Source organism: Haliotis rufescens, unplaced genomic scaffold, assembly GCF_023055435.1.
Source record: "Haliotis rufescens isolate VD_foot unplaced genomic scaffold, xgHalRufe1.0.p SCAF_1, whole genome shotgun sequence".
NCBI lineage: Eukaryota > Metazoa > Mollusca > Gastropoda > Lepetellida > Haliotidae > Haliotis > Haliotis rufescens.
In genome coordinates, this window is record NW_025963779.1 from 31,459,527 (window position 1) to 31,482,804 (window position 23,278).

The 23,278-nt window shown below is 39.0% G+C and overlaps 2 protein-coding genes across 4 annotated transcripts; one reads left to right on the forward strand and one right to left on the reverse strand.

Moving 5' to 3' along the window:
• Positions 1-922: 922 nt before the first annotated feature.
• LOC124110936 (mitochondrial nicotinamide adenine dinucleotide transporter SLC25A51-like) lies at positions 923-8,614 on the reverse strand. Its single transcript, XM_046470424.2, has 3 exons — positions 8,551-8,614; positions 3,733-3,935; positions 923-2,517 (listed from the first exon to the last, which is right to left on the reverse strand). The coding sequence occupies exons 2-3, from the start codon at positions 3,908-3,910 to the stop codon at positions 1,793-1,795; spliced, it is 903 nt and encodes a 300-aa protein (XP_046326380.1). The 5' UTR covers positions 3,911-3,935; positions 8,551-8,614; the 3' UTR covers positions 923-1,792.
• Positions 5,978-20,586, forward strand: LOC124110937 (WSCD family member AGAP003962-like). Of its 3 annotated transcripts, XM_046470425.2 has the most exons (5): positions 9,016-9,279; positions 9,812-9,887; positions 13,937-14,238; positions 16,143-16,376; positions 18,461-20,586. In XM_046470425.2, the coding sequence occupies exons 3-5, from the start codon at positions 13,959-13,961 to the stop codon at positions 18,811-18,813; spliced, it is 867 nt and encodes a 288-aa protein (XP_046326381.1). In that variant the 5' UTR covers positions 9,016-9,279; positions 9,812-9,887; positions 13,937-13,958; the 3' UTR covers positions 18,814-20,586. The 3 variants fall into 3 exon arrangements, with proteins under 3 accessions (XP_046326382.1, XP_046326381.1, XP_048250701.1); XM_046470426.2 differs by lacking the exons at positions 9,016-9,279; positions 9,812-9,887 and adding an exon at positions 5,978-6,051; XM_048394744.1 differs by lacking the exon at positions 9,812-9,887.
• Positions 20,587-23,278: the final 2,692 nt, after the last annotated feature.

Consider the following 23,278-nt stretch of genomic DNA (forward strand, 5'->3'; position numbering starts at 1 on the left):
CAAAGTCATAGCATTATTCAGTACTTAAAAATTGTTCTTACTTACATGCTTACCCTAATAACATGGATAACATGAATTGGAAAGTGTTTAATTCCAATATTGGAAGTTTTAACATGTTTTATGATTTTTTTCAGCAGACAAATCAGCCTCTGAGCAGCCTCTTGATAAATCCATGTATGTCTACTCCTACAGCACTGTACTTGAGTGGCCAAAGGCTGTGGGTCTGACAATGTCAATGGCTGATGAAAAATAAGGACATGTGAAAACATACAGCATAATTTCTTATGACAAACAATTTTATGTGGTTTTGAATCCAATATAGAACCTTATTTCAACATATAAATCATGTTAATCATTGTTAGTATCATGTTCACAAACTTATTAATTTCATATGGAGACGTGAATAGATCCATCAACATAGTTTGTTGATCTTTCATTAGCAGCGATTACTTCAGGTTGAATTGCAAATGATTGATGCATTAAATAGACTTTTCCTGAACGAAGCATTATTAATCATGTTTTAATCAATCATGCTGTCATCAATGTGGATTTGACCTTCCACAAATAGTTCTTGATTTAATAATATTATGGATAGAGTCGCGCAATCATGGCAATAGTGCCTTACATCAATATCATGAATGAACAAGCAGAAATATTTCCCTACACCTGCAATACACCATAGGACCACAAATACTGGGTGACAACTGGATGCACACATGGCACAATGAGTGAGTGAGTGAGTGAGTTGGGTTTAACGCCGCTTTTAACAGTATTCCAGTTACATCACGTCGAGTCAGCTTAATGTGGGAGGAAAGCCCGAAGTGATGCAGGTCTCAGACATTTACCACTTCGGTGAAACCCACGAGCACGGGTATGGTGCTGACAAACCTAGAAACATAATCGGGGCGAACCAGGATTCGAACCCACAACCATAGGTTTCTGGCGTGCCCAAGGGACGCAACTCTGCATAGCGAACCGCGGCGCCCTGGACGACTGGGCCACCCGTGCCCCCCGTGCCCCCCATGGCACAGTGAACATCATCAGTGAAAGATGCAGGTTCAACAACCTCAATAAACCATGAACCATGTTCACCACGTTTACTGGCACACTTTATTAAAACTACCAGCAATTTCATTTTTTAACTGAAGTATGCTGTCAAGGAATATGATGACTGATAATCTCATATAGTTATTGATGTCATATTGGTGCAAAATGGTAGACATATGTTACCAATGAAATATCAATATATAGATTTTCAATCATCATGATCATTGGGAGTTGATGTCAATACTTTGATCCCAAACTCTTTTATGGTCAAGCAGATAAGGTAATTGTCATGATTGTCAAGGACTAAGCTACATGATAGCTTGAAAATGTTGTTACCTCTAAAATGCTGACAGTATTCCAGTATTCTCAATGATAGTAAATCGCATGATATCTTAAGCATATCTAGGATAGTCTAATCTGTAAGAACACAATGTAAACACAATTTTATGGATAACAACTTCTTTAATACTGTAAAAAGTGATGTTTCGGTATAGATCCTTATACTGTTGTCCTGCTTGACAATGGTAAAAGGATCCATACCGAAACGTCGCTTTTTACAGTACTAAAGAAGTTGTTATCCATAAATTTGTGTCTACCTTGTCACCAGTCAACATCTAAGTAATGCCTTTTAAACAAGTTAACTCACTGCATGCTTTCTATATCAAACCACACAGAAAATCACTTGCATGCTACTTCAAGTCAACACAGCACTTTCATACAGTCCAAATTATGCCAGCGTTTAAGGTCAAGAAAGCTCGGATTTCCTGAACAAATGCTTCATGAGATACTCATAGGAAGCGTTGATAATTCCCCATGAGAGAAACGATCGGGTGTAGTTGAGGTGGTATCCTCGGAATAGTTTTCTGACACTGTACCCGCGTTCTTCAAGTACGACCAGGAAGGTACGCCAAACCCCTAAATACTCTCCTCCTAGCTTCGATTGCATCCTTGTCTTGACAACATTCAGGGGGTAAAAGAAGGTACTTATAAAAGCACCCAGAACAGCACCACTGATGAAATGTTTCAAAAACCTCTCTGTTGGACTTTCCCCTAGCGGCACAAGATCGTGGAGAAAGTCTCTCCCTAAGAAGAACATGACATTGCTCGGTCCATTTCGCATCAGGATCGGAGTAAGGCCTCTATAGTACTCCCTGAGACCATAAGTACGCAATTCATACATGGCATGAGGTGTGTTGGTAAATCTCTTATGATAGGTCCGATCCTGCATTAAAGTCTGAACACGCTCGAAAGGCGACAGTGTCGCTTCAGTCATCCCAGCCAACATCGCTGCCGTTGCTTGAACTGATGTTTTGGACCATGTCGGACACTGATCCATTAACATGTGCTGAAACTTGTGGTACATCCCAAACATCAGCGACAGGGAGGTTGTTTTCTGCATCAGTGGGGGGACTACACCACGGTACAAGTTGCCAAGGCCTTCCTTCTGTAACTGTGTCACAGCTTTGAAACCTGAAACAAGAGCCTGACATGAATACCATATCCGTGAAAAGAGTGTCAAATAGATGGATGAATATAACATCTAAAATAATGGCTTCATTTTCCTCAGTTGTTTCAGATATTCCGAACTTGTTTGTTGCTTAATGCTGCACTCAGCAATATTCCGGCTTGTTATCAGCGGTCTGTAAATAACAAAGTCTGGACCAGACAATGCAGTAATTGACATCAAAAGCATTGATCTACGCAATTGGCATCGGTGACATGCATCAACCAAGTCAGTGAGCCTGACCATCTGATCCCGTTAGTTGCCTCTTACGACAAGCATACTAGGTTTACAGGCCAGAAAGAGGCAAGAATGTGAATGTTTAAAAAAGAGATCAAAGTAATACAATTTTGTGTGAGAAATACTATGACATACAGTTTTCCGCATGACAATTACCAGATGTTTCAAACCATAAGCATTATATTGATGAGCATGAGAGTCAGCAGGTATGTAGTCAGTGCCCACTTGCTAAGTGACCTCAGCACTAAAACTATTGTAAGTCTATGTTAAAAGTATGGGAGTTCTGATCATCTCAGCGCTAAGATCACTTTGTGCACGTGGATCATGATCAGTTCTTACACTTCCACATGTACTTTTCAACTATAACCTGAACATTTAGTAGCTTGAATAGGGATAACATATAAAGACACCAACTAAAAAGCCTGAATTTTGACTAGCCTCAGGATACCATTAACATAAGACAAACTGACTCAGGCTAGTAGGCTATAAATATTATGAAGCATTGTTCAAATAATTCATCCTGAGAAGGTTTACGGTTGAAGGGAACCTGCGATTAGTGCTTACATGCTGCACGGACCATCCTACCTTTGTTTGTCTGTTTATTGTTTAATGGAACTCTCAACAATATTCCAGCTATATGACCTGTCTGTAAATAATCGAGTCTGGACCAGACAATCAAGTGACTGATTTCATGAGCATCGATCCACGCAACTGAGATACAATGACATGCATCAACTAAGTCAGCGAGCCTGAGCACCCGATGCCGTTAGTCGCCTCTTACGACAAGCATAGTCGCCTTTCGGGGCAAGCATGGGTTGCTGAAGACCTATTCTACTTGGTTCCTATAAACATGATGAAGCAAGGTTCATATAATTCAACCTGAAAAATGGTAGGGTTGAAAGGAACCTGCAGTTCGTGTGTACATGTTGCTTGGAGCATCCTACCTGAAATACCATGTAACTGCTGCCTGAACATGGCTTTGTTGATGGGAAAAGTAGCGGTGATGTTGATGAGAGCTGCTCCCCATCCGCATATGAACTCTCGGTATTCCTCCAGGTTCATCTGCATTTTCACACTAACCACATCCTCCCCTGGCATGTTGCATGACTGCTTCACAACCATGGCAACTAACCTGTTGCCATAGCAACTACAAACAAAAAAATATATATGAAAACATTAACTCATATGACTAATATTAGCTGCAGTAACCGGATTTCTGAACTTCTCCTCCATTTTGATATCAGCTTTTGAGACACTCCTTAATTCAATTTCAATCTTCATCAAATATTGATGCAACTCTGCACAGCGAATCACAGCGCCTTAGACGACTGGGCCACCCGTGCCCCCTTACAGGGATTGAAAGTGTGCAGTACAGTTACTAGCTGACATGAAATGAGCACTCGGGGAGCTCCAGACAAGCCGCACATTTGTGTAAAATATGCACAATATGCCACCACAGCCCATTCAAATTTAATTGCTTGCATACAAATATTAATACATATATTTTAAAAACTCAACAGTTTAACATCACTGTGCATAATCATGGTAATTACTTGGTCTTCACAGATCTTTATTTTATGATCGAAATGCAGGCATCACATATACATGAACTCAACTTCTGTGAATAACACAAAAACAGTGCAATGTCTCGCTTTTGTAACTTAGCCATGTATTGCTGTTGTAATCTTATATGATATGTTACATACTTGTGGCATGACATTTTCAGATGCAAAATAGAAGTCACCTGAAACAGCATTTTAAGCAGAATCACGTTCAAAAAGGATTCTCTCATCGGTTTAAAATTACCCATTAGACTAGACATGAGGGAGTAAAATTACATTGAAAACCTAAAGAAAAAGTGAATGATAATATGAGTAAAATACACAATGTCTCAAAATATTATCTGGAGCCTTGTCACCAACAAACATCATTGAGCAAGCCTTGCAAGGTTGAGGTCAACACTGCTTGTCACTATTGATGTCATACATTGATACTCAAAACGGCAGTCGACTACAGAAAAACGTCAAATATTAAGCTCTGTTACCGCAAAAACTATAGATACACTCACTTCATCGACGTCTATTGTGTTGATTGCTCAAAATGTATTGTCATTTATACTTTAAAGTCTTTAAATAAAAACAATAACTTCCACAATGATGTGGCCGGCAAATCAGCTGTTTCAGTCAGATGAGGTCGTTGTGACTTGAAACCTCTGATTAACCAATCTGTATTTTCCAAATTCATGGTAGAATGCCCAATAATTGCCACAGGCTGCTCATAAAGAATAACATACTGCACTCCACTTCACTCAGAATGTTTTAAACAGACGTTACTTCTGAAACTTACCAAACATTTATATTGTTCTGAGAACTTGAAGAATATATTTTTTTTAATTCCATTCATAATAATGACAATAACCATGACAATAGCATAGCAAGCATAACATTATTGTGGCATGCCAAATACAGAGTTGAAACTTAATTAACATGATTAAATAGACAAATACAATTACAATCAACAATTCTCAAAATAGGCATGATATTGATTAGGCCAAACTTTTTTAATCATATGTTTCACAGATTTTTTCCAGCTTTGCCACAGAATGTCGGTCAAAATTGAAACAAAAATATTTGTCAATTATTTAATTATTTATTTATATGAAAATCATTCCGCTATGGAGGTGCAGGTGGCCGATTGAATCGCGGATAGTGATGTATACCGGTACATGGAATTCATATATAACATTTTATATTGTATACATTGTATAAGAGGGTCCATATTAGCAGCGGGAGACATAATGAAAATAAATATTTTAATGTATAATTTATTTCTTTTTCAGCTGCTTTCCAGGAGGGCCGCAGGCCCATGAAATGAAAAAAAATAAATATGTGGCCTAAGTCAGTGAAGCTATTTCCTCTTTACAATGTTCTCTAGTCATATTCATAAGCCTCCACCTGCACGTACCAGTATGTTTCATGGTGTGCACAGTGTATTGAATTCGAAACCAATGGGGCCTTTGAGAGGGATCAATTCTTTTTATGACCTGTACTAATCAAATACTAATTCCTAACGTCTCAATATATTGCAATAAAATGATAGAACACAATAATCATTAATACCATACACAGACAATGTCACAGCCATATGAATAGTACCAGTAGTTAGCAATGGTTAGAGGTCATATCATGGCTGTTTACCACAACCAAGGGTTGACATATCTGTGTTGGGAAGTCAGTGACTTAAACTTACAGACAGTTGTTCAGGTAAGTCACAGTCCTTGGTGTGTTTCTTAAAGCAAGTGCATATCTGAGACAAGCTGGTTGGTTTGTTGTTTAATGCCACACTCAGCAATATTCCACCTATATGACGGCGGTCAGTAAATAATAAAGTCTGGACCAGACAATCCAGTGATTGACATCATGAGTTTCGATCCACACAATTGGGATACGATGATATGCATCAACCAAGTCAGCGAGTCTGACCACCCGATCCCGTGAGTCGCTTCTTACGACAAGCATAGTCGCCTTTTACGGCAAGAATGGGTTGCTGAAGACCTATTCTACCCCAGATCTTCAAGGGTCTTTTAGGTAGGGCACAGTCCTTGGTGTGTTTCTTGAAGCAAGTTCATATTCGCGACAAGTGTTACAGGAATATCTGATAACAACAGACAGATTCTAAGAGTACCTAAAATTGAATTTTTGTTTCAGCTTTAAGCCATTCTGTTAAATATCAACTGCCTGCATTTGTAATTGATATAGAAGTATCATCATGATCATGTTTATTCAAAATAAAGGATTATCACAGGAGCAGTCGGTGCCCAAAGCACTTCAGTCAAATTCAGTCAAAATGTTTATCTTTAGCTTGAAGGCTTGGCGTGTTTTGAAATAGATTTTAGTTATATTATTCAGGTTACCAGTAGCTAAGCCACCTTGAGCGTATTCATGGTTATAGTTGAATAGACCAGGGCCTCATACCATCCTTAGCTGTACATGTTGTCATTTCAGTCAAAGAATGTATCATATTGTACATATGCTGTAAATCAAGGCATAATGAGTCACAAAATTAATTAATTAAAAATTAATGGGAATGTCAGCCACTACCCTCAAATGTGTCACCAAATGAATACGAGTGGCAGTTCCTAGCCTACAACATTTTAAAAGGTGTCATGAGGGTGCCCCTTCCTTTAAGAATTCCTTTTCTCATTCATGACAACACCAATAAAGTAGACTTAAAAAGAGTTAAATAATAATGTTGACTTTACTAACAACCTTGATATATTCTGCTTGACATATGATCAAACTTTGATTAATAGCAATTAGGCAAAATAAGAAATATATGTAATTGAGATAGGTCAGGTCAACTGACGAAGACTGTGAAGGTTCCAAGCATTGCTGCACAAGTTAATATGATCTTTTGAAAGTAAGTAATTAGCAGCATCATGTATTCATTAAGCATCACTATGTCTGCTCTTACTGTACAGGGGTAAATACCATTGGTCATATGCAACTAGTCACTTTGTAATAATAGTTTAAATAACAACAAATAGCCCTCTAGATTTTCATGAACCTCAGAATAACAAACTTGTGGCTGTGTCTATGCCTGCTGTACTTGACATTCGCCTCTGTGGATCAGCTGGGTTGTGCCCATAATAGTAAGGGAGGGGTGAGGTGAAATGGGGATTAATGTCAATTTCAAGATTATTGAATTATATAGCGACGTGCAAGCATGTGTGTGTGGTGTGATTGCTTGTATTAGTCCAGATGTATGCCAGTTTAAAGGGCCAGTATGTAGACAGTTATGAAACATTGTTTGGAAACAATATCCGATAACCCCCAAGCTTTCTCTCCTCTGCTTGCCTTTTCCCCGCAAACAGACTTTTCTCTTGTATCTAACAAATTAAGACAGATGGACATCCATTATCATAATATTCGTAAGTGTAGGGCCAATATCGTTGGATCATATGTTTTCAGATGTCATACATTTTTGGATGGCCGTGTTCATCGCGATTACTCGCGCTAAAACAAGGGGTGTGGCTTCAAACAGAGATTGTAAATATTCAGATGATCATGATGATGGCTTCTTTTTAAGATAAAGTTTGTGACACGTTTTACAGTTGTTCGTGTGATTAGCAAGACAACTATTAATGTTTCTTAGTGTCTGAAAACCCTTAACTTGGGATATATTATTCAGCATTTGTCTATATATTAGTTGGGGATGGGACGAGTCCAAACTTACTACCCGGGTACCCACCCAAACCAGTCCAAGGCCTAATATTAGTCATCATAATTCAACTAGTCTCATGCCAAAGGGATAGCGCAGCTGTTGCATTAATGTTACAAATTACCATGATTCTATTGTTAGCTATGTAGAAATATATTAATTAAGAGGTGTTAGATTCAAATAGGATACAGTCCATTTTTATGAATATATAGAGCATATCGACAACATAACTCAACCAAACTTAATTTCTTTTCTGTCCTAAAACGCCTTTGATAGCAATACATAAGAACGAACGTTTTGAGACAAAACGTCAATGTCAGTTTCACGGTTCAACGATTTTCCCCAACAGCAAATGCATTTCTCAGACACCTGAACTCGTGTGTGAAAAAATTTTCTGTGTCCTCGTACTCGACCTCGCAACACAAGGCTGAACTCCATTGTGCTGTGAAATAATTAATTCGTACATTAATACTCAAATGGCTAACTGTGTTATCGTGAAGATTGTCACTACAATACATATATATTATAACTGTTTTGTTTACCTCTACAGTGTCATGAACTGTTAAAATGAATGTCAATGTTGCTTCTGCTATTTTACGCCCTCTGTTAGGCAGATAACTCTGATTGACTATTGAAACGGATCACCGCTAGGAACAGATTTTTCAGTTCGCGGCAAAGGCATATAACAAGTACATTGTACTTGGTGCGCGGGTCAAGTTGGTGGTTGAGTATGCATAACTATGCAATAAATATTATAAACGATAAATATGATTTCAACAACAATAGCGTGACTCCAAAACATAAATTGCTTTCCCAATTATTTCATTTGGCATCTGGCACTCACATTTTGTTGGGGTTTTCTACGCATCAGAAAGTGCACAATCACATTTTACAGTATTATTTACAGAATATAATTGTATCATGAAATACAGATTCTTTTAAACCTAATTATTTCTAATATGACTAGGCGACCGGAATATGGATTAAACCTGTTTATTACTAAAATCCCTATTGTAGCAGATTATTTTCATAACAGAATATAATTAACAAAACTTCCCACGTGACATAAAGGTAAGGCAGCATGTTTTGTTTTTTTGTAAGTCGTAGTTGGGACACGTGTTATACATAAACATGCAATCGATAGTATACTCAATTTGTTGACGCCATATTTAATTTTAATCGGTCGACATCGTAAACCAAATGGTGAACAGGCAGAAACACGTTTCTAAAACACGATGAAACGTGAAAGTCAAGAACAGACTCGAAAAGAGGTGAGACTTTAAACATACACTGTTAGAGTCTGCTAACTATCATTTTGGCACCCGGTTTTTCACAATCATTTTCCATTGAACACACAGCCACGCAACGAAAGCTGTGTTATTGTGCAATAATAATCCTTGACCTAACTAAAAATACCAGTTTTGTAATATTTAATGTCCGAAAATAACTAGTTTCTTTACTGTCATATCTAATTTTGTGACAACGCAGTACCCAGTTACTGCTGCTCTTTCAGAATGTCACAGTTTAGCCCACGCCCAAGCGTAATGCATGCAGGTATACGCACAGTTTAGCCCACGACCAAGCGTAATGCATGCAGGTATACGCACAGTTTAGCCCACGACCAAGCGTAATGCATGCAGGTATACGCACAGTTGAGCCAGTTTACCTTGTACACAAAATTACCCTTAGACAAGTTTTTGGTTTATAGATTGGAGTACGCACAGATTAAAATGCGAGCAGTGTTGTTTTTTTAAAGAAATACTTTATTTGTGTCGGTTAGATAAATGTCACTTCTGATTTCAGACTCTCATGGTTAAATTAAAACGTCACTACTCGAGAATAACCAGTCCAACGAAACAGATTCTATTTGGATTTAAAGGTAAAATAGCGGTGAAAAATATGTGAATGGATCATTGAAAATGCGAAAAGGCTGAACATAAGAAAGAGAATTTATGTCAACTCCTTCACCTGATGAAGGAGTAAGTATATATATACTCCGAAACGTTGTGTTCCTCATAATAAAGAAGTTGACATAAATTCTGTTCCTAAATACTCTTGCTAATGTGTATCACTTCTAAATGCCATTCAAAGACTTGAGGTTAAGCACGTTCTGCCCCGCCAATAGCACCCGCCACTAAGACACACGTGGAAATGGTTAAAGTTGTATATTTGAGTCCCAAGATGTCACAGCCTCAATCATGTATAAAGCGGTGACAATTGCGTTTGCTATGCGTTGATCATAGGTTACAAAGACACATCGCTATGCATAGCCTTATGGGGCATGGTCGATAGCAACCATTTAACGCCTTTCACAAGCTAACATTCAAAAGATTAATCAATGATAAAGTTAAACTCTTAATAAATAATAATTCCGTATTTGAATAGTAAACATCTGCAGTTTGTGGGGTATTGTGAGAGCTGATGTGTGAGTATGAAATAGTCCTTATTGAGTTATAATGTTCATCTCGAAATAATGGTTATCTCGAAATAATGTATTTCTCGAAAGTATGCTGTTGTCGTTTTATTGCTTTTCTCGAAACAATGGTTACCCCAAAATAAAACGAATAACGTTATAACGCTTAATGCTCCCTAAGAATGTGTGTTATAAAGAAATTGTTATATGAGATTGTGTCTCATACTGATTTTACGAAACGAGTGTCAGAATTCTTGTATTTCCCGAGCGAGAGCGTGAGTAATACATGAATTCTTACAGGAGTTTCGTAAAATTAGTATGGCACAAATGTGAGTGTAATGATTTCTTTATTACCGTATTCGTCGCTATTCGACGTAATAAGCGCCCCGCTCTAAATAAGCGCCCACGGCGATAATTGCTAACATATTGGCTTGTAAACAATCCCAATTAGCACCCCTTCCGATTGATCAATGTATACTTATTTATAATGTGACTTATTTATTCGTGTATAATACTCACTCGTGTGTTATATGCGCCCTTAATTATGGGCAATTAAATTCTGGAAAAATATATCTGTCGTATATAAACATTTCAGGCTGTCAGCATAAACCACTTAATTTATCTTTCACCACCACCACCAAAATAATATTCTAATAAGAGCCCCCTATATCTCAATTTTGAAAGCACCCTCTCATTATTGCTTAATCCGTTGGAGATCCCCTTGAGAAAAATGCACTGATCACGAAATGTCTTCATTGAACATCAGTTTTGTCGAATGGCGTCGACAATCTTAAACGTCATTCCGACCTTTCGTCACAATAAGATTCGAATGCCGTCAACAGTGTCGTCCGGATGACGTAAACAATACACTGGTTTGCGTGAAATGACATTTGCACAAGTGCATATACGATTTTTATGAAGACCGTTACTTCAAAACACATGGAAATAGAGATTAGTATTCGAGCATGTGTCTCATACTGAAACGAGTGTGAAAATTCTTGTATTTCTCGAACGAGAGCGAGTGCAATACATACATTCTTATACAAGTTACGCATATCAGTGACACACACGCGAGTGTAATAAGTTTATTATTACCCATAATTTCTTCACACTTTTCAGCCCCTTTGTAGAAAAATGCACTGGTCACGACCATTCGTGACCAACTTGTGTTATTCCGGGACAAGAAGAATAGTGACTCGTGCCCCTCTCGTGGCCGTTTTTGCGACTGGGTTCCGCCTTAACTAAAACGGGCATAGCTAAAATAATTGTCAATTCGTTGCATAATTATGCACATATATTTCCCCCTTATATCATACGTATTCCAGATGATGTTTAAAACAAATCAGGATACTACGGTGGCCCATAAGGGACATGGAGTCTGTTTTTCAATATTTTGAAACCAAAGAAAACTATTTTCACCGCGGTGGTTTCATTTTAGTTTTGGACATTTTCGCTTTTGGTTTTGACATTTTTATTTTAGTTTTTTCCATTTTCGTTTTTGTTTTTTGACATTTTCGTTTTAGTTTTGGACATTTTCGTTTCACTTTTCAGCGATTCAATATCTTCTTTACACATGATTTATCACATATTTGTAAGACAAATCGTGTTAATTTGCAAAAGGTAACGATAAAAGTAAGTGAAATGTCAAAATAATGAAAAAACAGACTCCATGTCCCTTATGGGCCACGTAGGATACAGTATGACTGAATACACATGACTGTATCTCGGGTATATATTTAGATGCAAGACATATGTAAGATCAGAAATTATTCCTGAAGTACTGGAAGTCATACGCGCATTCTGATTGGTTTGTCGTATTTTCGCACATAACATTAATCGATAATGGGGACGAGTTTTCTTGCAGGTTGCGGAAAGTTGCGATCGAGTGGTTACGAAGATCACGACCACCGTCTCAGAAAACCACAATTGTCGAATGACGTCAACATCTCCAGCTATGACGTCGTTTCTAGTGTGACGTCATTCCGACCTTACGTCACAATAATATTCGAATGACGTCAACAATGTCGTCCGTGTGACGTTAGCAATACACTAGTGCGCGTGAAGAGATAATTGTACTAGTGCACATAAGATGTTTATGGTTTGGTTTGGTTTGTTGTTTAACTCCGCACTCAGCAATATTCCAGCTATATGACGGCGGTCTGTAAATAATCGAGTCTGGACCAGAGAATCCAGTTATTGACAACATGAGCATCGATCCATGCAATTGAGACCGATGACATGCATCAACCAAGTCAGCGGGCCTGACCACCCGATCCCGTTAGTCGCCTTTTACGAGAAGCATAGTCGCCTGTAACGGCAAGCATGGGTTGTTGAAGACCTATTCTAACCATGTGGGTAATAAACATCACTATGACCTAAGTCTGCATTCGTCAGGGCCCACTTGTACAAAACGATCTTAGTGCTAAGACTATTGTAAGCCTATGTTAAAGTATGGGAGGTAAGATCATCTTCGCGCTAAGATCGCTTTGTGCAAGTGGGCCCTGATCATCCCGTGTGTAGAAAGTAGTTATGAAGAAAGACGAACCCGTGAACTAACGTCTTGATACTTAATTAGAAGAGCAGGAATTTCTCATGAAGATTCCTGTTAAAAGAATATATGTCCCCAGCAACCAACTTGTGGTAAGAGGCGACTGGATGGATCAGGTGGTCAGGCTCGATGACTTGGTTGATTGGATGTCACCGTATTTTAATTGTGTGGATCTATGCTCATGATATCATCACTGGCGTGTCTGGTGCAATCTTTATCACTTACAGACCGCAGTTATACAGCTGGTATATTACTGAGTGCCGCGTTTAACAACAAACAAACAAATAAACAAGAAATTAAAGGGAACATGTGAAACATAACTTACCAAATATGTTCCGGAAACAGTGGCGTAATGTTTTCATTTGGTTTCCATGCCGTCTCCAAAGGCTGCGAAATCTTAAACATGCCTCATATAATTAATTAGTACTTAAAATGGAACGTTGTTCGGGAATTGTCTACATCTACAAATATATAAAACATCACAGGACGTTTGACGGCGAAAAAAGTCCCACTTCCGGTTATCTAATTTGCATATCTAGTTTGCATACTTATGTCATTGGGGTATGACATACATGTTTTTATGTCATAAGCTTATGTCATGGATAAATGCTTTAGTTAAATGATAAATAATGTTATGCCACCTATAAGAGATGATAAGAGAATGATTTAATTGCACGACGGGTGTTCAGTAGTGTGATTTAAGACAATGAAACACAATTATACGTTTGGAAATAAATATTTATTTTTAAACTCTCTAACATCTATAACGTTCTCCTCCTGTAGAGGGACAGTGGTTAAAGCGTTCGCTCGTCACGCCGAAGGCCTGGGTTCGATTCCCCACATGGGTACAATCTGTGAAGCCAATTTCTTGTCTTCCCCGTCGTGATAGTGCTGGGTTATTGTATAAAATGCACTCACTCTTCCTGTTAATGAATAACCGGTTTACAACATCACGTCTTTCTTTCAGAGAAGTCTGTCTCAAGGGCATCATGCATTTGTGGTATGCATACATGACCCCTAGAACTATTGTCCCCGTTATCTTCGGTTTACTGTTGACCGTGGTGGCAGTGGAACATATATTTACCATGACGATACTGCACGGAAAATCAACGCCGTTCTCAAGAATGCTCCTTTCCACAAGTGGGAACGGTTCAGATCTTCATTGTCCAAGTGTAAGACTTTCTGCCCAAGTCCTACCCCAGATAGCCCTGGCTAGTTACCCTGGCTCAGGCAACACGTGGGTCCGGCACCTCCTGCAGCAAATGACAGGTACTGTAACAGTAAGATATATAATAGGTAATGTAACTGTAAGGGATATAATAGGTAATGTAACAGTACGAATGTAACTGGTAATGTAACAGGTAATGTAACAGTAAGGTATGTAACTGGTAATGTAACAGTAAGGAATGCAACAGGTAATGTAACTGTAAGAGATGTTATAGGTAATGTAACTGTACGGGATGTAATAGGTAATGTAACAGTAAGAATGTAACTGGTAATGTAACAGGTAATGTAACAGTAAGAGATATAATAGGTAATGTAACAGTAAGGTATGTAACTGGTAATGTAACAGTAAGGAATGTAACAGGTAATGTAACTGTAAGAGATGTTATAGGTAATGTAACTGTACGGGATGTAATAGGTAATGTAACAGTAAGAATGTAACTGGTAGTGTAATAGGTAATGTAACAGTAAGAGATGTTATAGGTAATGTAACAGTAAGGGATATAATAGGTAATGTAACAGTAAGAATGTAACTGGTAATGTAACAGGTAATGTAACAGTAAGGTATGTAACTGGTAATGTAACAGTAAGGAATGCAACAGGTAATGTAACTGTAAGAGATGTTATAGGTAATGTAACTGTACGGGATGTAATAGGTAATGTAACAGTAAGAATGTAACTGGTAGTGTAACAGGTAATGTAACAGTAAGAGATATAATAGGTAATGTAACTGTAAGGGATATAATAGGTAATGTAACTGGTAATGTAACTGTAAGGGATATAATAGGTAATGTAACTGTAAGGTATGTAACTGGTAATGTAACAGTAAGGAATGCAACAGGTAATGTAACAGTAAGAGATATAATAGGTAATGTAACTGTAAGGTATGTAACTGGTAATGTAACAGTAAGGAATGTAACAGGTAATGTAACAGTAAGGAATGCAATAGGTAATGTAACTGTAAGAGATGTTATAGGTAATGTAACAGTAAGGTATGTAACTGGTAATGTAACAGTAAGGAATGTAACAGGTAATGTAACAGTAAGGAATGCAACAGGTAATGTAACTGTAAGAGATGTTATAGGTAATGTAACTGTACGGGATGTAATAGGTAATGTAACAGTAAGAATGTAACTGGTAGTGTAATAGGTAATGTAACAGTAAGAGATGTTATAGGTAATGTAACAGTAAGGGATATAATAGGTAATGTAACAGTAAGAATGTAACTGGTAGTGTAACAGGTAATGTAACAGTAAGAGTTATAATAGGGAATGTAACAGTAAGAGATGTTATAGGTAATGTAACAGTAAGGTATGTAACTGGTAATGTAACAGTAAGGAATGTAACTGGTAATGTAACAGTAAGGAATGTAACAGGTAATGTAACAGGTAATGTAACAGTTAGGAATTTAACTGGTAATATAACAGTAAGGACTGTAACAGGTAATGTAACAGTATGGAATGTAACAGGTAATGTAACATTGTGTAATTTAACAGGTAATGTAACAATATGTAACATGCGCCAACCTCCCAGGCTATATCACAGTCTGTAAAATATCAGTCTGGAACAGGAGAAACAGGACTGAAAGCCTGAGCAACGATCTCCGGCATGGGGCTTGACTATCCGATCCAAATTAGTAGCCTCTTACAAGCCACATAGTGCTGGGGACCTATGTTCCAACCCGGGTCCCACGGGATGATTTCAGATGAACACATATCTTCATTCAAGATCGGGGATTAGGACCTCCTTGACATATCAATGTATGCCATATCATTGACTCATAAAGAATATCAATTTGGGTTTGACAAAAACTGTTTGTTCAAACGGTTGGACAACTGAACATGAAATAACTTAGTGTATTATATATATTAATATATATATTCAATTAGACCCTGTGGCGACTCACGATATACACACAACCAGTCATCATTGTGTCATTTCTATTTCAGGGATTGCCACTGGGTCAGTTTACACAGACGAGGATCTGAGACTCCATGGCTTTCCCGGAGAGAGTCTGTCTAATGGTTCCGTGGTAGCTGTGAAGACACACCAGTTGTTCGACGAGACGTTCTATGACAGAACCATTCTTATAATAAGAAACCCGTATGAAACATTCCTGTCCCTGTTCAAATATATCAAGGCCAACCACACAGGAGCGCCCATCATCGACAAATATTTCACCGGTAAGTGCATACATGTTCTTTCTAACACTTTCATAACACAAGAAGTAATGGAAAATACATTGTTTTAGCGACAAAACCGTGTCCAGAATCATTAGGAATCTCTTAAAAAAGCAACGTCTATTCTACGATTCCGACTATTTCCAGCCCAAACTATTTCAGGCCAAAACCACGCACCAGTACTATTCATTTTTGTCTTGACCCATGCCTCTTTTGTACCAGATTCCAAAGCTCACTAGAAATTCGTACAAAGAGAGGTATATTGCTTGCTCAAGCAATGTACCACCGAATCGATGTCTCCAGGATCAACCATAATCATTAATTCTTTCTTTATATTCAAAGAAAACATTTGAGACAAGTGGAAATAGTACCATGTGGATCCTCAAAAACTCAACGGATTTGCTTGAAATATTGCAATGTCAGAAAAGAATGATGTTCATTTGTATCAAAACATGGTTTTTAAACTATGTACACCCCATCCCAACCCGACAAACTTAAGGAAGAACATCTTCCCTGGATCCGTGGGACATTTGTTGACTATAGATATAATAAGTTCTCTATCTTCAAAGGTTTAGCTCAATTTGTCAAAATAAGAAAGAAAATATCATCTTAAGCTTACTGTGAAAAAAATAGGTGAAACCCTTGACTTCCTCATCGATAACATCAATGTGAAATTTGTGGATAAGACATTTAGGCAAGAAGCAGGCACCTCCTGGGCACCAATTGTGCCCCCTTCTTGCTTAATTAATTGTGATGTGCAAGGACATTATTTATTGAAGAAACCACGTTCGTGACTTTATTAATAAAAGGATGGAGAAAAAACTCACAGCGGATGTCACTGACTTACAAATAGCAACGTCATAGAACATAATATAGGATGACTTCACAACCAAGAAACGTGACGCTAATGACGTCACATAGATAGCAGCCCGTCGTTAGGAAAGAGCGGAATGCTACCAAGCTACAGCAGCTCGCAGCTTCTGAAAACACGCGGGCATTTTTATGATAATTCGATCCATTTCATCTCTAATACTTCTTTAAACGTTCGCTTTAGTGCATTACATATTCCATTGTTAACGTTTGTGATTACATTAAAACGTTGTATCGGAAACAGATGTACTGGTCCTGTCATTTATACCTGATATTTATGCCTGATACTCAAGAATCGGATATAGAATAAGGGGAGTAGTTTGAGCCTGATACTCAATAATCGGATATAGAATTGGGGGAGTAGTTTGAGCCTGATATCAAAGAATCGGATATAGAATTGGGGGAGTAGTTTGAGCCTGATATCAAAGAATTGGATATGAAATAGGGGAAGTAGTTTGAGCCTGATACTCAAGAATCGGATATAGAATAGGAGAAGTAGTTTGAGCCTGATACTCAAGAATTGGATATGAAATAGGGGAAGTAGTTTGAGCCTGATACTCAAGAATCGGATATAGAATAAGGGGAGTAGTTTGAGCCTGATACTCAAGAATTGGATATGAAATAGGGGAAGTAGTTTGAGCCTGATACTCAAGAATCGGATATAGAATAGGGGAAGTAGTTTGAGCCTGATACTCAAGAATCGGAAGCAGGACACAGGGAGTATTCTGAAAATAAATTATGGGTTACGAAAAGTATAGTGATCTAAGGGGGTCACCTTGAGTTTTCCAACTAAAGTTAAATATAAAACTGTTATAAAATAATTGGCACTAAAACATCTGACACACAGAATTGGGGATAATTCTTAACCTAACAATTCAGAATAGAAAATTAGGAGGGGTTGAAAACCTTTATAATACAAGATATGTTTGATCTTTTCTGTAATCATTTTGTTTCAAAACAAGGGGGGTCATTTGGGCCCAGTAGGGGAGTTAGCTGAGCCTAGAGGGAGTGGTTTGAGCCTTACTAGGGGAGTCATGTGAGCCTAGGCCCATATGATCATGACTCTAGAGTCAAATTTAGGGGGAGTCGTTTGAGCCTACTACAGCGGTTGTATTTTGACATGACATGTGCGACAATCACGATCTATAGAAGCTTTGTTGAATCGTTACATCCCGAGTAGACAATATAACATTATAAATATGCGAACTTTCTTTCAGAATGGGGATCCTTTACTGCGAATGAGATTGGTCATTATAGTCAGTTCTATACTTCCTGGATGAAGCATCTGGATGTTCTGCCCATCTTCTATGACGCACTAAAACAGAACCTCACACAGGAATTACACAGGATTAAAGTGTTCCTGGGACAGTCGGGTATTAAAGGAGACATTCGCTGTGCCTTGGCAAACGCTGATGGGAACCATCTGAGAAAACATTCTGCAATTCCTCTTGATTTCTTCTATTCTAAAGAAAAAAGACTTGGGATTAATTTGTTGATCAATCAAACGCGAAAGATGTTCAAAGACCGGTTCAGAAATGTCAGCGAAAGCATGGAGACCTGGATGTTGTGATGGAAATACCAAAGATTTGACAGTCACTGATTAAATAAAGAGAGACCGAAGGACATGTTGCTGAATGTCAAGCATGTTTTGAGTGTTTAGTGTAAAGCGATTTAGTCTTGCAGGTTTAAACCATGTCCGAGTTATCGCAAGATACACACATTGTGAGTGAGTGAGTGAGTGAGTATGGTTTTACGCCGCTTTTATCAATATTCCAGCAATATCACGGCGGGGGACACCAGAAATGGGCTTCACACAATGTACCCATGTCGGGAATCGATCCCGGGTCTTCGGCGTGACGAGCGAACGCTTTAACCACTAGGCTACCCGACCGCCCCAACAAATTGTGAGACATAAATATTTTGTATGTTCGTCGTCCCAGTGTTTCCTGACTACATTTATATTCCAAATAAGAGTCTGTGCTATATGCACAAGATATAAGACATATTACGGATGATTATTTGTACAGGATCAACATGGCTGCATCAAAACCAATCCAATGTTTACGATTCGTTATATATGTTCCAGTGAGTGAGTGAGTGAGTGAGTACGGTTTTACGCCACTTTTAGCAATATCACGGCGGGGGACATCAGAAATGGGCTTCACATATTGAACCCACGTCAGGAATCGAACCCGGGTCTTCGACGTGACAAGCGAACGCTTTAACCACTAGGCTACCCGACCGCCCATGTTCAAGTAAAGGAGAAGACATTTGTACATATATATAACTTGGGCGGTCGGGTTCGCTCGTTACGCCGAAGACCCGGGCTCGATTCCCGAAATGGGTACAATGTGTGAAGCCCATTTCTGTTGTCCCCCGCTGTGATATTGCTGGAATATTGCTAAAAGCGGCGTAAAACCACACTCACTCACTACATATATAATTTGCATTGTGTATGAGCGCAGTGTGACTTGCTTGGATGTATGAACCGTTTCCGATTTTAGTAATCATATGATGTTCCATGAAAAACCTTTGAACCGTTGTTTTTGAGCATATGTTATACAAAATCAAATTTCACCTCCACTTGCGCTTCAGTTTTTTAGAAAAGAGATGATGGTTACAACCTAAATTGAGTAAATAAAATATAGGAACAGTTTACACTTGGTTCAATGACATCGTTGTATAGCACGTAGGAACATATGTAAATAAAAAATGAACCTTTTTAACGGTCTCGAAAGATGTTTTTCACAGACGGCCCAGCCCGTCAAGATCCGGGGTAGAATAGGTCTTCAGCAACCCATGCTTGCCGTAAAAGGCGACTATGCTTTTCGTAATAGGCGACTAACGGGATCGGGTGGTCTGGCTCGCTGACTTGGTTGATGCATGCTCATGATATCAATCACTTGATTGTCTGGTCCAGATAAATATTGTGTGTGGCGTTAAACAACAAACCAAGCAACCTCAGACGGCCCAAAGGTCAAACAAATACACAAAAGGCCATGCCTTGTCTGGCGAGGGTTGTTTCTATCATTGAGATGTACATGGGATCAAGATCTTAAGCAAGTTTCCTTAGAAGTGTTTCTGTAATGATAGAAGCTCACGTATATACATGTGAACAAAGTCTATTTCACCTGTGCGCTTTTCATATTGTGGTAAATGGAATAAAGTGTCCCAGTATGTATATTGTAAAAGATTTTAAGCTCGTCTGACATAACTGTACCGAGGGTGTACTCCTCCTTTAATTTGTGGGGCGCGCGGGTGGTCCAGTCGTCGAAGGCGCCGCGAGTAAATGTGCAGAGTTGCGTCCCTTGGGCACGCCAGAATCCTATGATTGTGGGTTCGAATCTCGGTTCGTCCCGATTATGTTTCTAGGTTTGTCGGCACCACACCCGTGCTCGTGGGTGATAAACGCCTGAGACCTGCATCACTTCGGGCTTTCCTCCCACATTAAGCTGACACGCCGCGATATGAATGGAATACTGTTAAAAGCGGCGTTAAACCAAACTCACTCACTCACTCCTTTAATTTGTATTGATACAAGTTAACACATATAAGCATGTGCCGAAAAATGGCAAATGAGAAGATGAACTTCTTGAATATCTCTCGGAGTGGGTGTGCCCCATTGGAGGGGTACTGCTGCAGGGTGGCAGGAAACAAACACATACTTTTTATGCAAATTGTGGGTGGTGGATGCCACGGGTAGGGTATGACATGCTTACCTTTCCACGGACAGTGTCATCACTGGTTTTCTGTGATCCATTCATATAAATTTCACCGCTATTTTGCCTGTGACGCCCAATAGAATCTGTTTCGTCGGATACTCGAGACTGGTAATAATATGGTGTTGTCATTTCATGCTGAAGTCCATGCATGGTTTTGTCATTGGTACAATGGACTGAACAATAATAAACATTTTCGCTTTTGTTTTTGACATTGTCGTTTTGGTTTTTGACATTTCCATTTTAGTTTTTGACATTTTCGCTTCACATTTCGGCAACTCAATAGCTACTTGAAAGTACATTTTCTATGTTTTCGGTTGTTTTTATACATGATTTATCACACATTTGTATGACAAATTGTGTTGATTTGCAAAAGGTTACGATAAAAGTAAGTGAAACATCAAAATATTGAAAAACAGACTCCATGTCCCTTAGGGGCCACCGTAGGAGCCAGATACTTATACAACGTGTTTCATCATCATCAGGGCCACACCATCTGAGGCTTTGTGAAGTATTTGATCACTTTACATGGTAGACACGTGGAGGTCATTTCCAAATCTGACCATCAGTGACTAAAAGATGGCCGCTGAAATTCCATAGTTTGCTTTACACCACATGTTTACGTGTTTTATTCATGTGAGCAATTGACTTGCCACTGCATGTGTTTATGAAGGGTGCAACCGGTGGTGCAGTATACACTCACACCTTTCCGCGAACACGTGGTATTATCACTATTCACACATTCTGAATACGATTATTGAAAGGCTTTTATCACATTTTGTTTACATAGTGTGCTATGGTAGAATTATTTAATAGGGCATGCGAACCATAATACTGTTTCATTCAATAATTAACATTTCGAACATGTGAGAACGCTGCGATAAAGAATATTTCTGATAAAGCTAGTTGAACTAACTTACATGATCAACTGCATCCACAAATTAGAGAGGTGGTGGTGGAATGGGGTTTAACGTCGCGTCCAAGATTATTGCACTTATATAGCGACGTGCATGTACGTGTGTGTGTTTGTGTGGCTGCTTGTACTAGTCCGGACTGATGCCGATTTATAGTGCTAGCCCACTGAGATACCATGCCGCAGTTTAACATGAATACCCCACTCTGACACGGTATACTGACTCCGAGCCGACCAGTCCTTGTTTTAGCCCCTTAATGCCGAGCGCCAGACAGGGTAACAACAAGTACCATCTTTTAACGTCTTTTGGTATGACGCGGCCGGGGATCGAACTCGGACCTTCCGCTCTCCGGGCGGACGCTCTACCACTAGACCACGGAGGCGGTCCCACAAATTAGAAAGAATGGTAACCATTGGTGGGTGGGTGGGTGAGTTCGGTTTTACGCCGCTTTTAGCAATATTCCAGCAATATCACGGCGGGGGACACCAGAAATGGGCTTCACACATTGTACCCAGGTAACCATTGGTAGTCAGGACTATTCAAAGTGGATCAATCTGAAAATGATCACGTGGCTGCTCTTGTTATAAAGTCACATTTCCGTTGTAGAAAGTAGACCACTCTCATAAATTGTTTTCAACTCTCAACGTACCTCCATTCCATTTTTGAACAGCGTTTAACCATTTACTTCAGTTTGTAAATAATCGAGCTAGGACCAGACAATCCAGTTAGTGATGTCATGAGTGAGTGAGTGAGTGAGTTGGGTTTAACGCCGCTTTTAACATTATCCCAGTTATATCACGGCGTGTCAGCTTAATGTGGGAGGAAAGCCCGAAGTGATGCATGTCTCAGACGTTTACCACTTCGGTGAAACCCACGAGCACGGGTATGGACATGACATATTCATTGACAAAACCTTTACCAGGTAACAGGAGATAGAGCGACACGCCCTAAAATATGGGTGGTGGTGTCACAAGTCAATTGACAATGTAAATATAAATTAGTATATTTGGCCATCATGTGCATTGATACAGGAGAGACAACGGCGCATTGAAGACAGCAGATGATTGAAAACAGCCTGAGGGATGTTGCTCAAAAGGTTAACAAAAGATTTGTCCAACTGAGCTAGCCTTACCGGATGGTTCTAGTCTTGTCGTAGGCGTCAGCCTATCTCATCCAAGACACTTTCCATGAGAGAGGTCTGGAGAAACAGCCGGCCATGCAGTTCAGCAATTTTATGCTGCCTCAAAAAGTGCTACAACATGCGCAACGTGTGGGTGGGCATCATCTTGCTGCGACGTGGCGTTACGTGCCTACATTTGCAAAAAGGGAAGAAAATGATCTCGAACATTCTTCCCTAGTGGTGTACAGTTTAAGCGTGGCAGGAAAAGTCTAGATGTCGACC

Excerpts from the sequence above, each read along its gene's own strand:
- LOC124110936 (XM_046470424.2), bottom strand. The coding sequence starts at position 3,910 with ATGGTTGTGAAGCAGTCATGCAACATGCCAGGGGAGGATGTGGTTAGT. Across the intron at positions 2,518-3,732 it reads GCAGTTACATGGTATTTCAG|GTTTCAAAGCTGTGACACAG; the intron begins GTAGGATGCTCC and ends CTCTTGTTTCAG.
- LOC124110937 (XM_046470426.2), top strand. The coding sequence starts at position 13,959 with ATGCATTTGTGGTATGCATACATGACCCCTAGAACTATTGTCCCCGTT. Across the intron at positions 14,239-16,142 it reads CCTCCTGCAGCAAATGACAG|GGATTGCCACTGGGTCAGTT; the intron begins GTACTGTAACAG and ends TTTCTATTTCAG. Across the intron at positions 16,377-18,460 it reads CATCGACAAATATTTCACCG|AATGGGGATCCTTTACTGCG; the intron begins GTAAGTGCATAC and ends ACTTTCTTTCAG.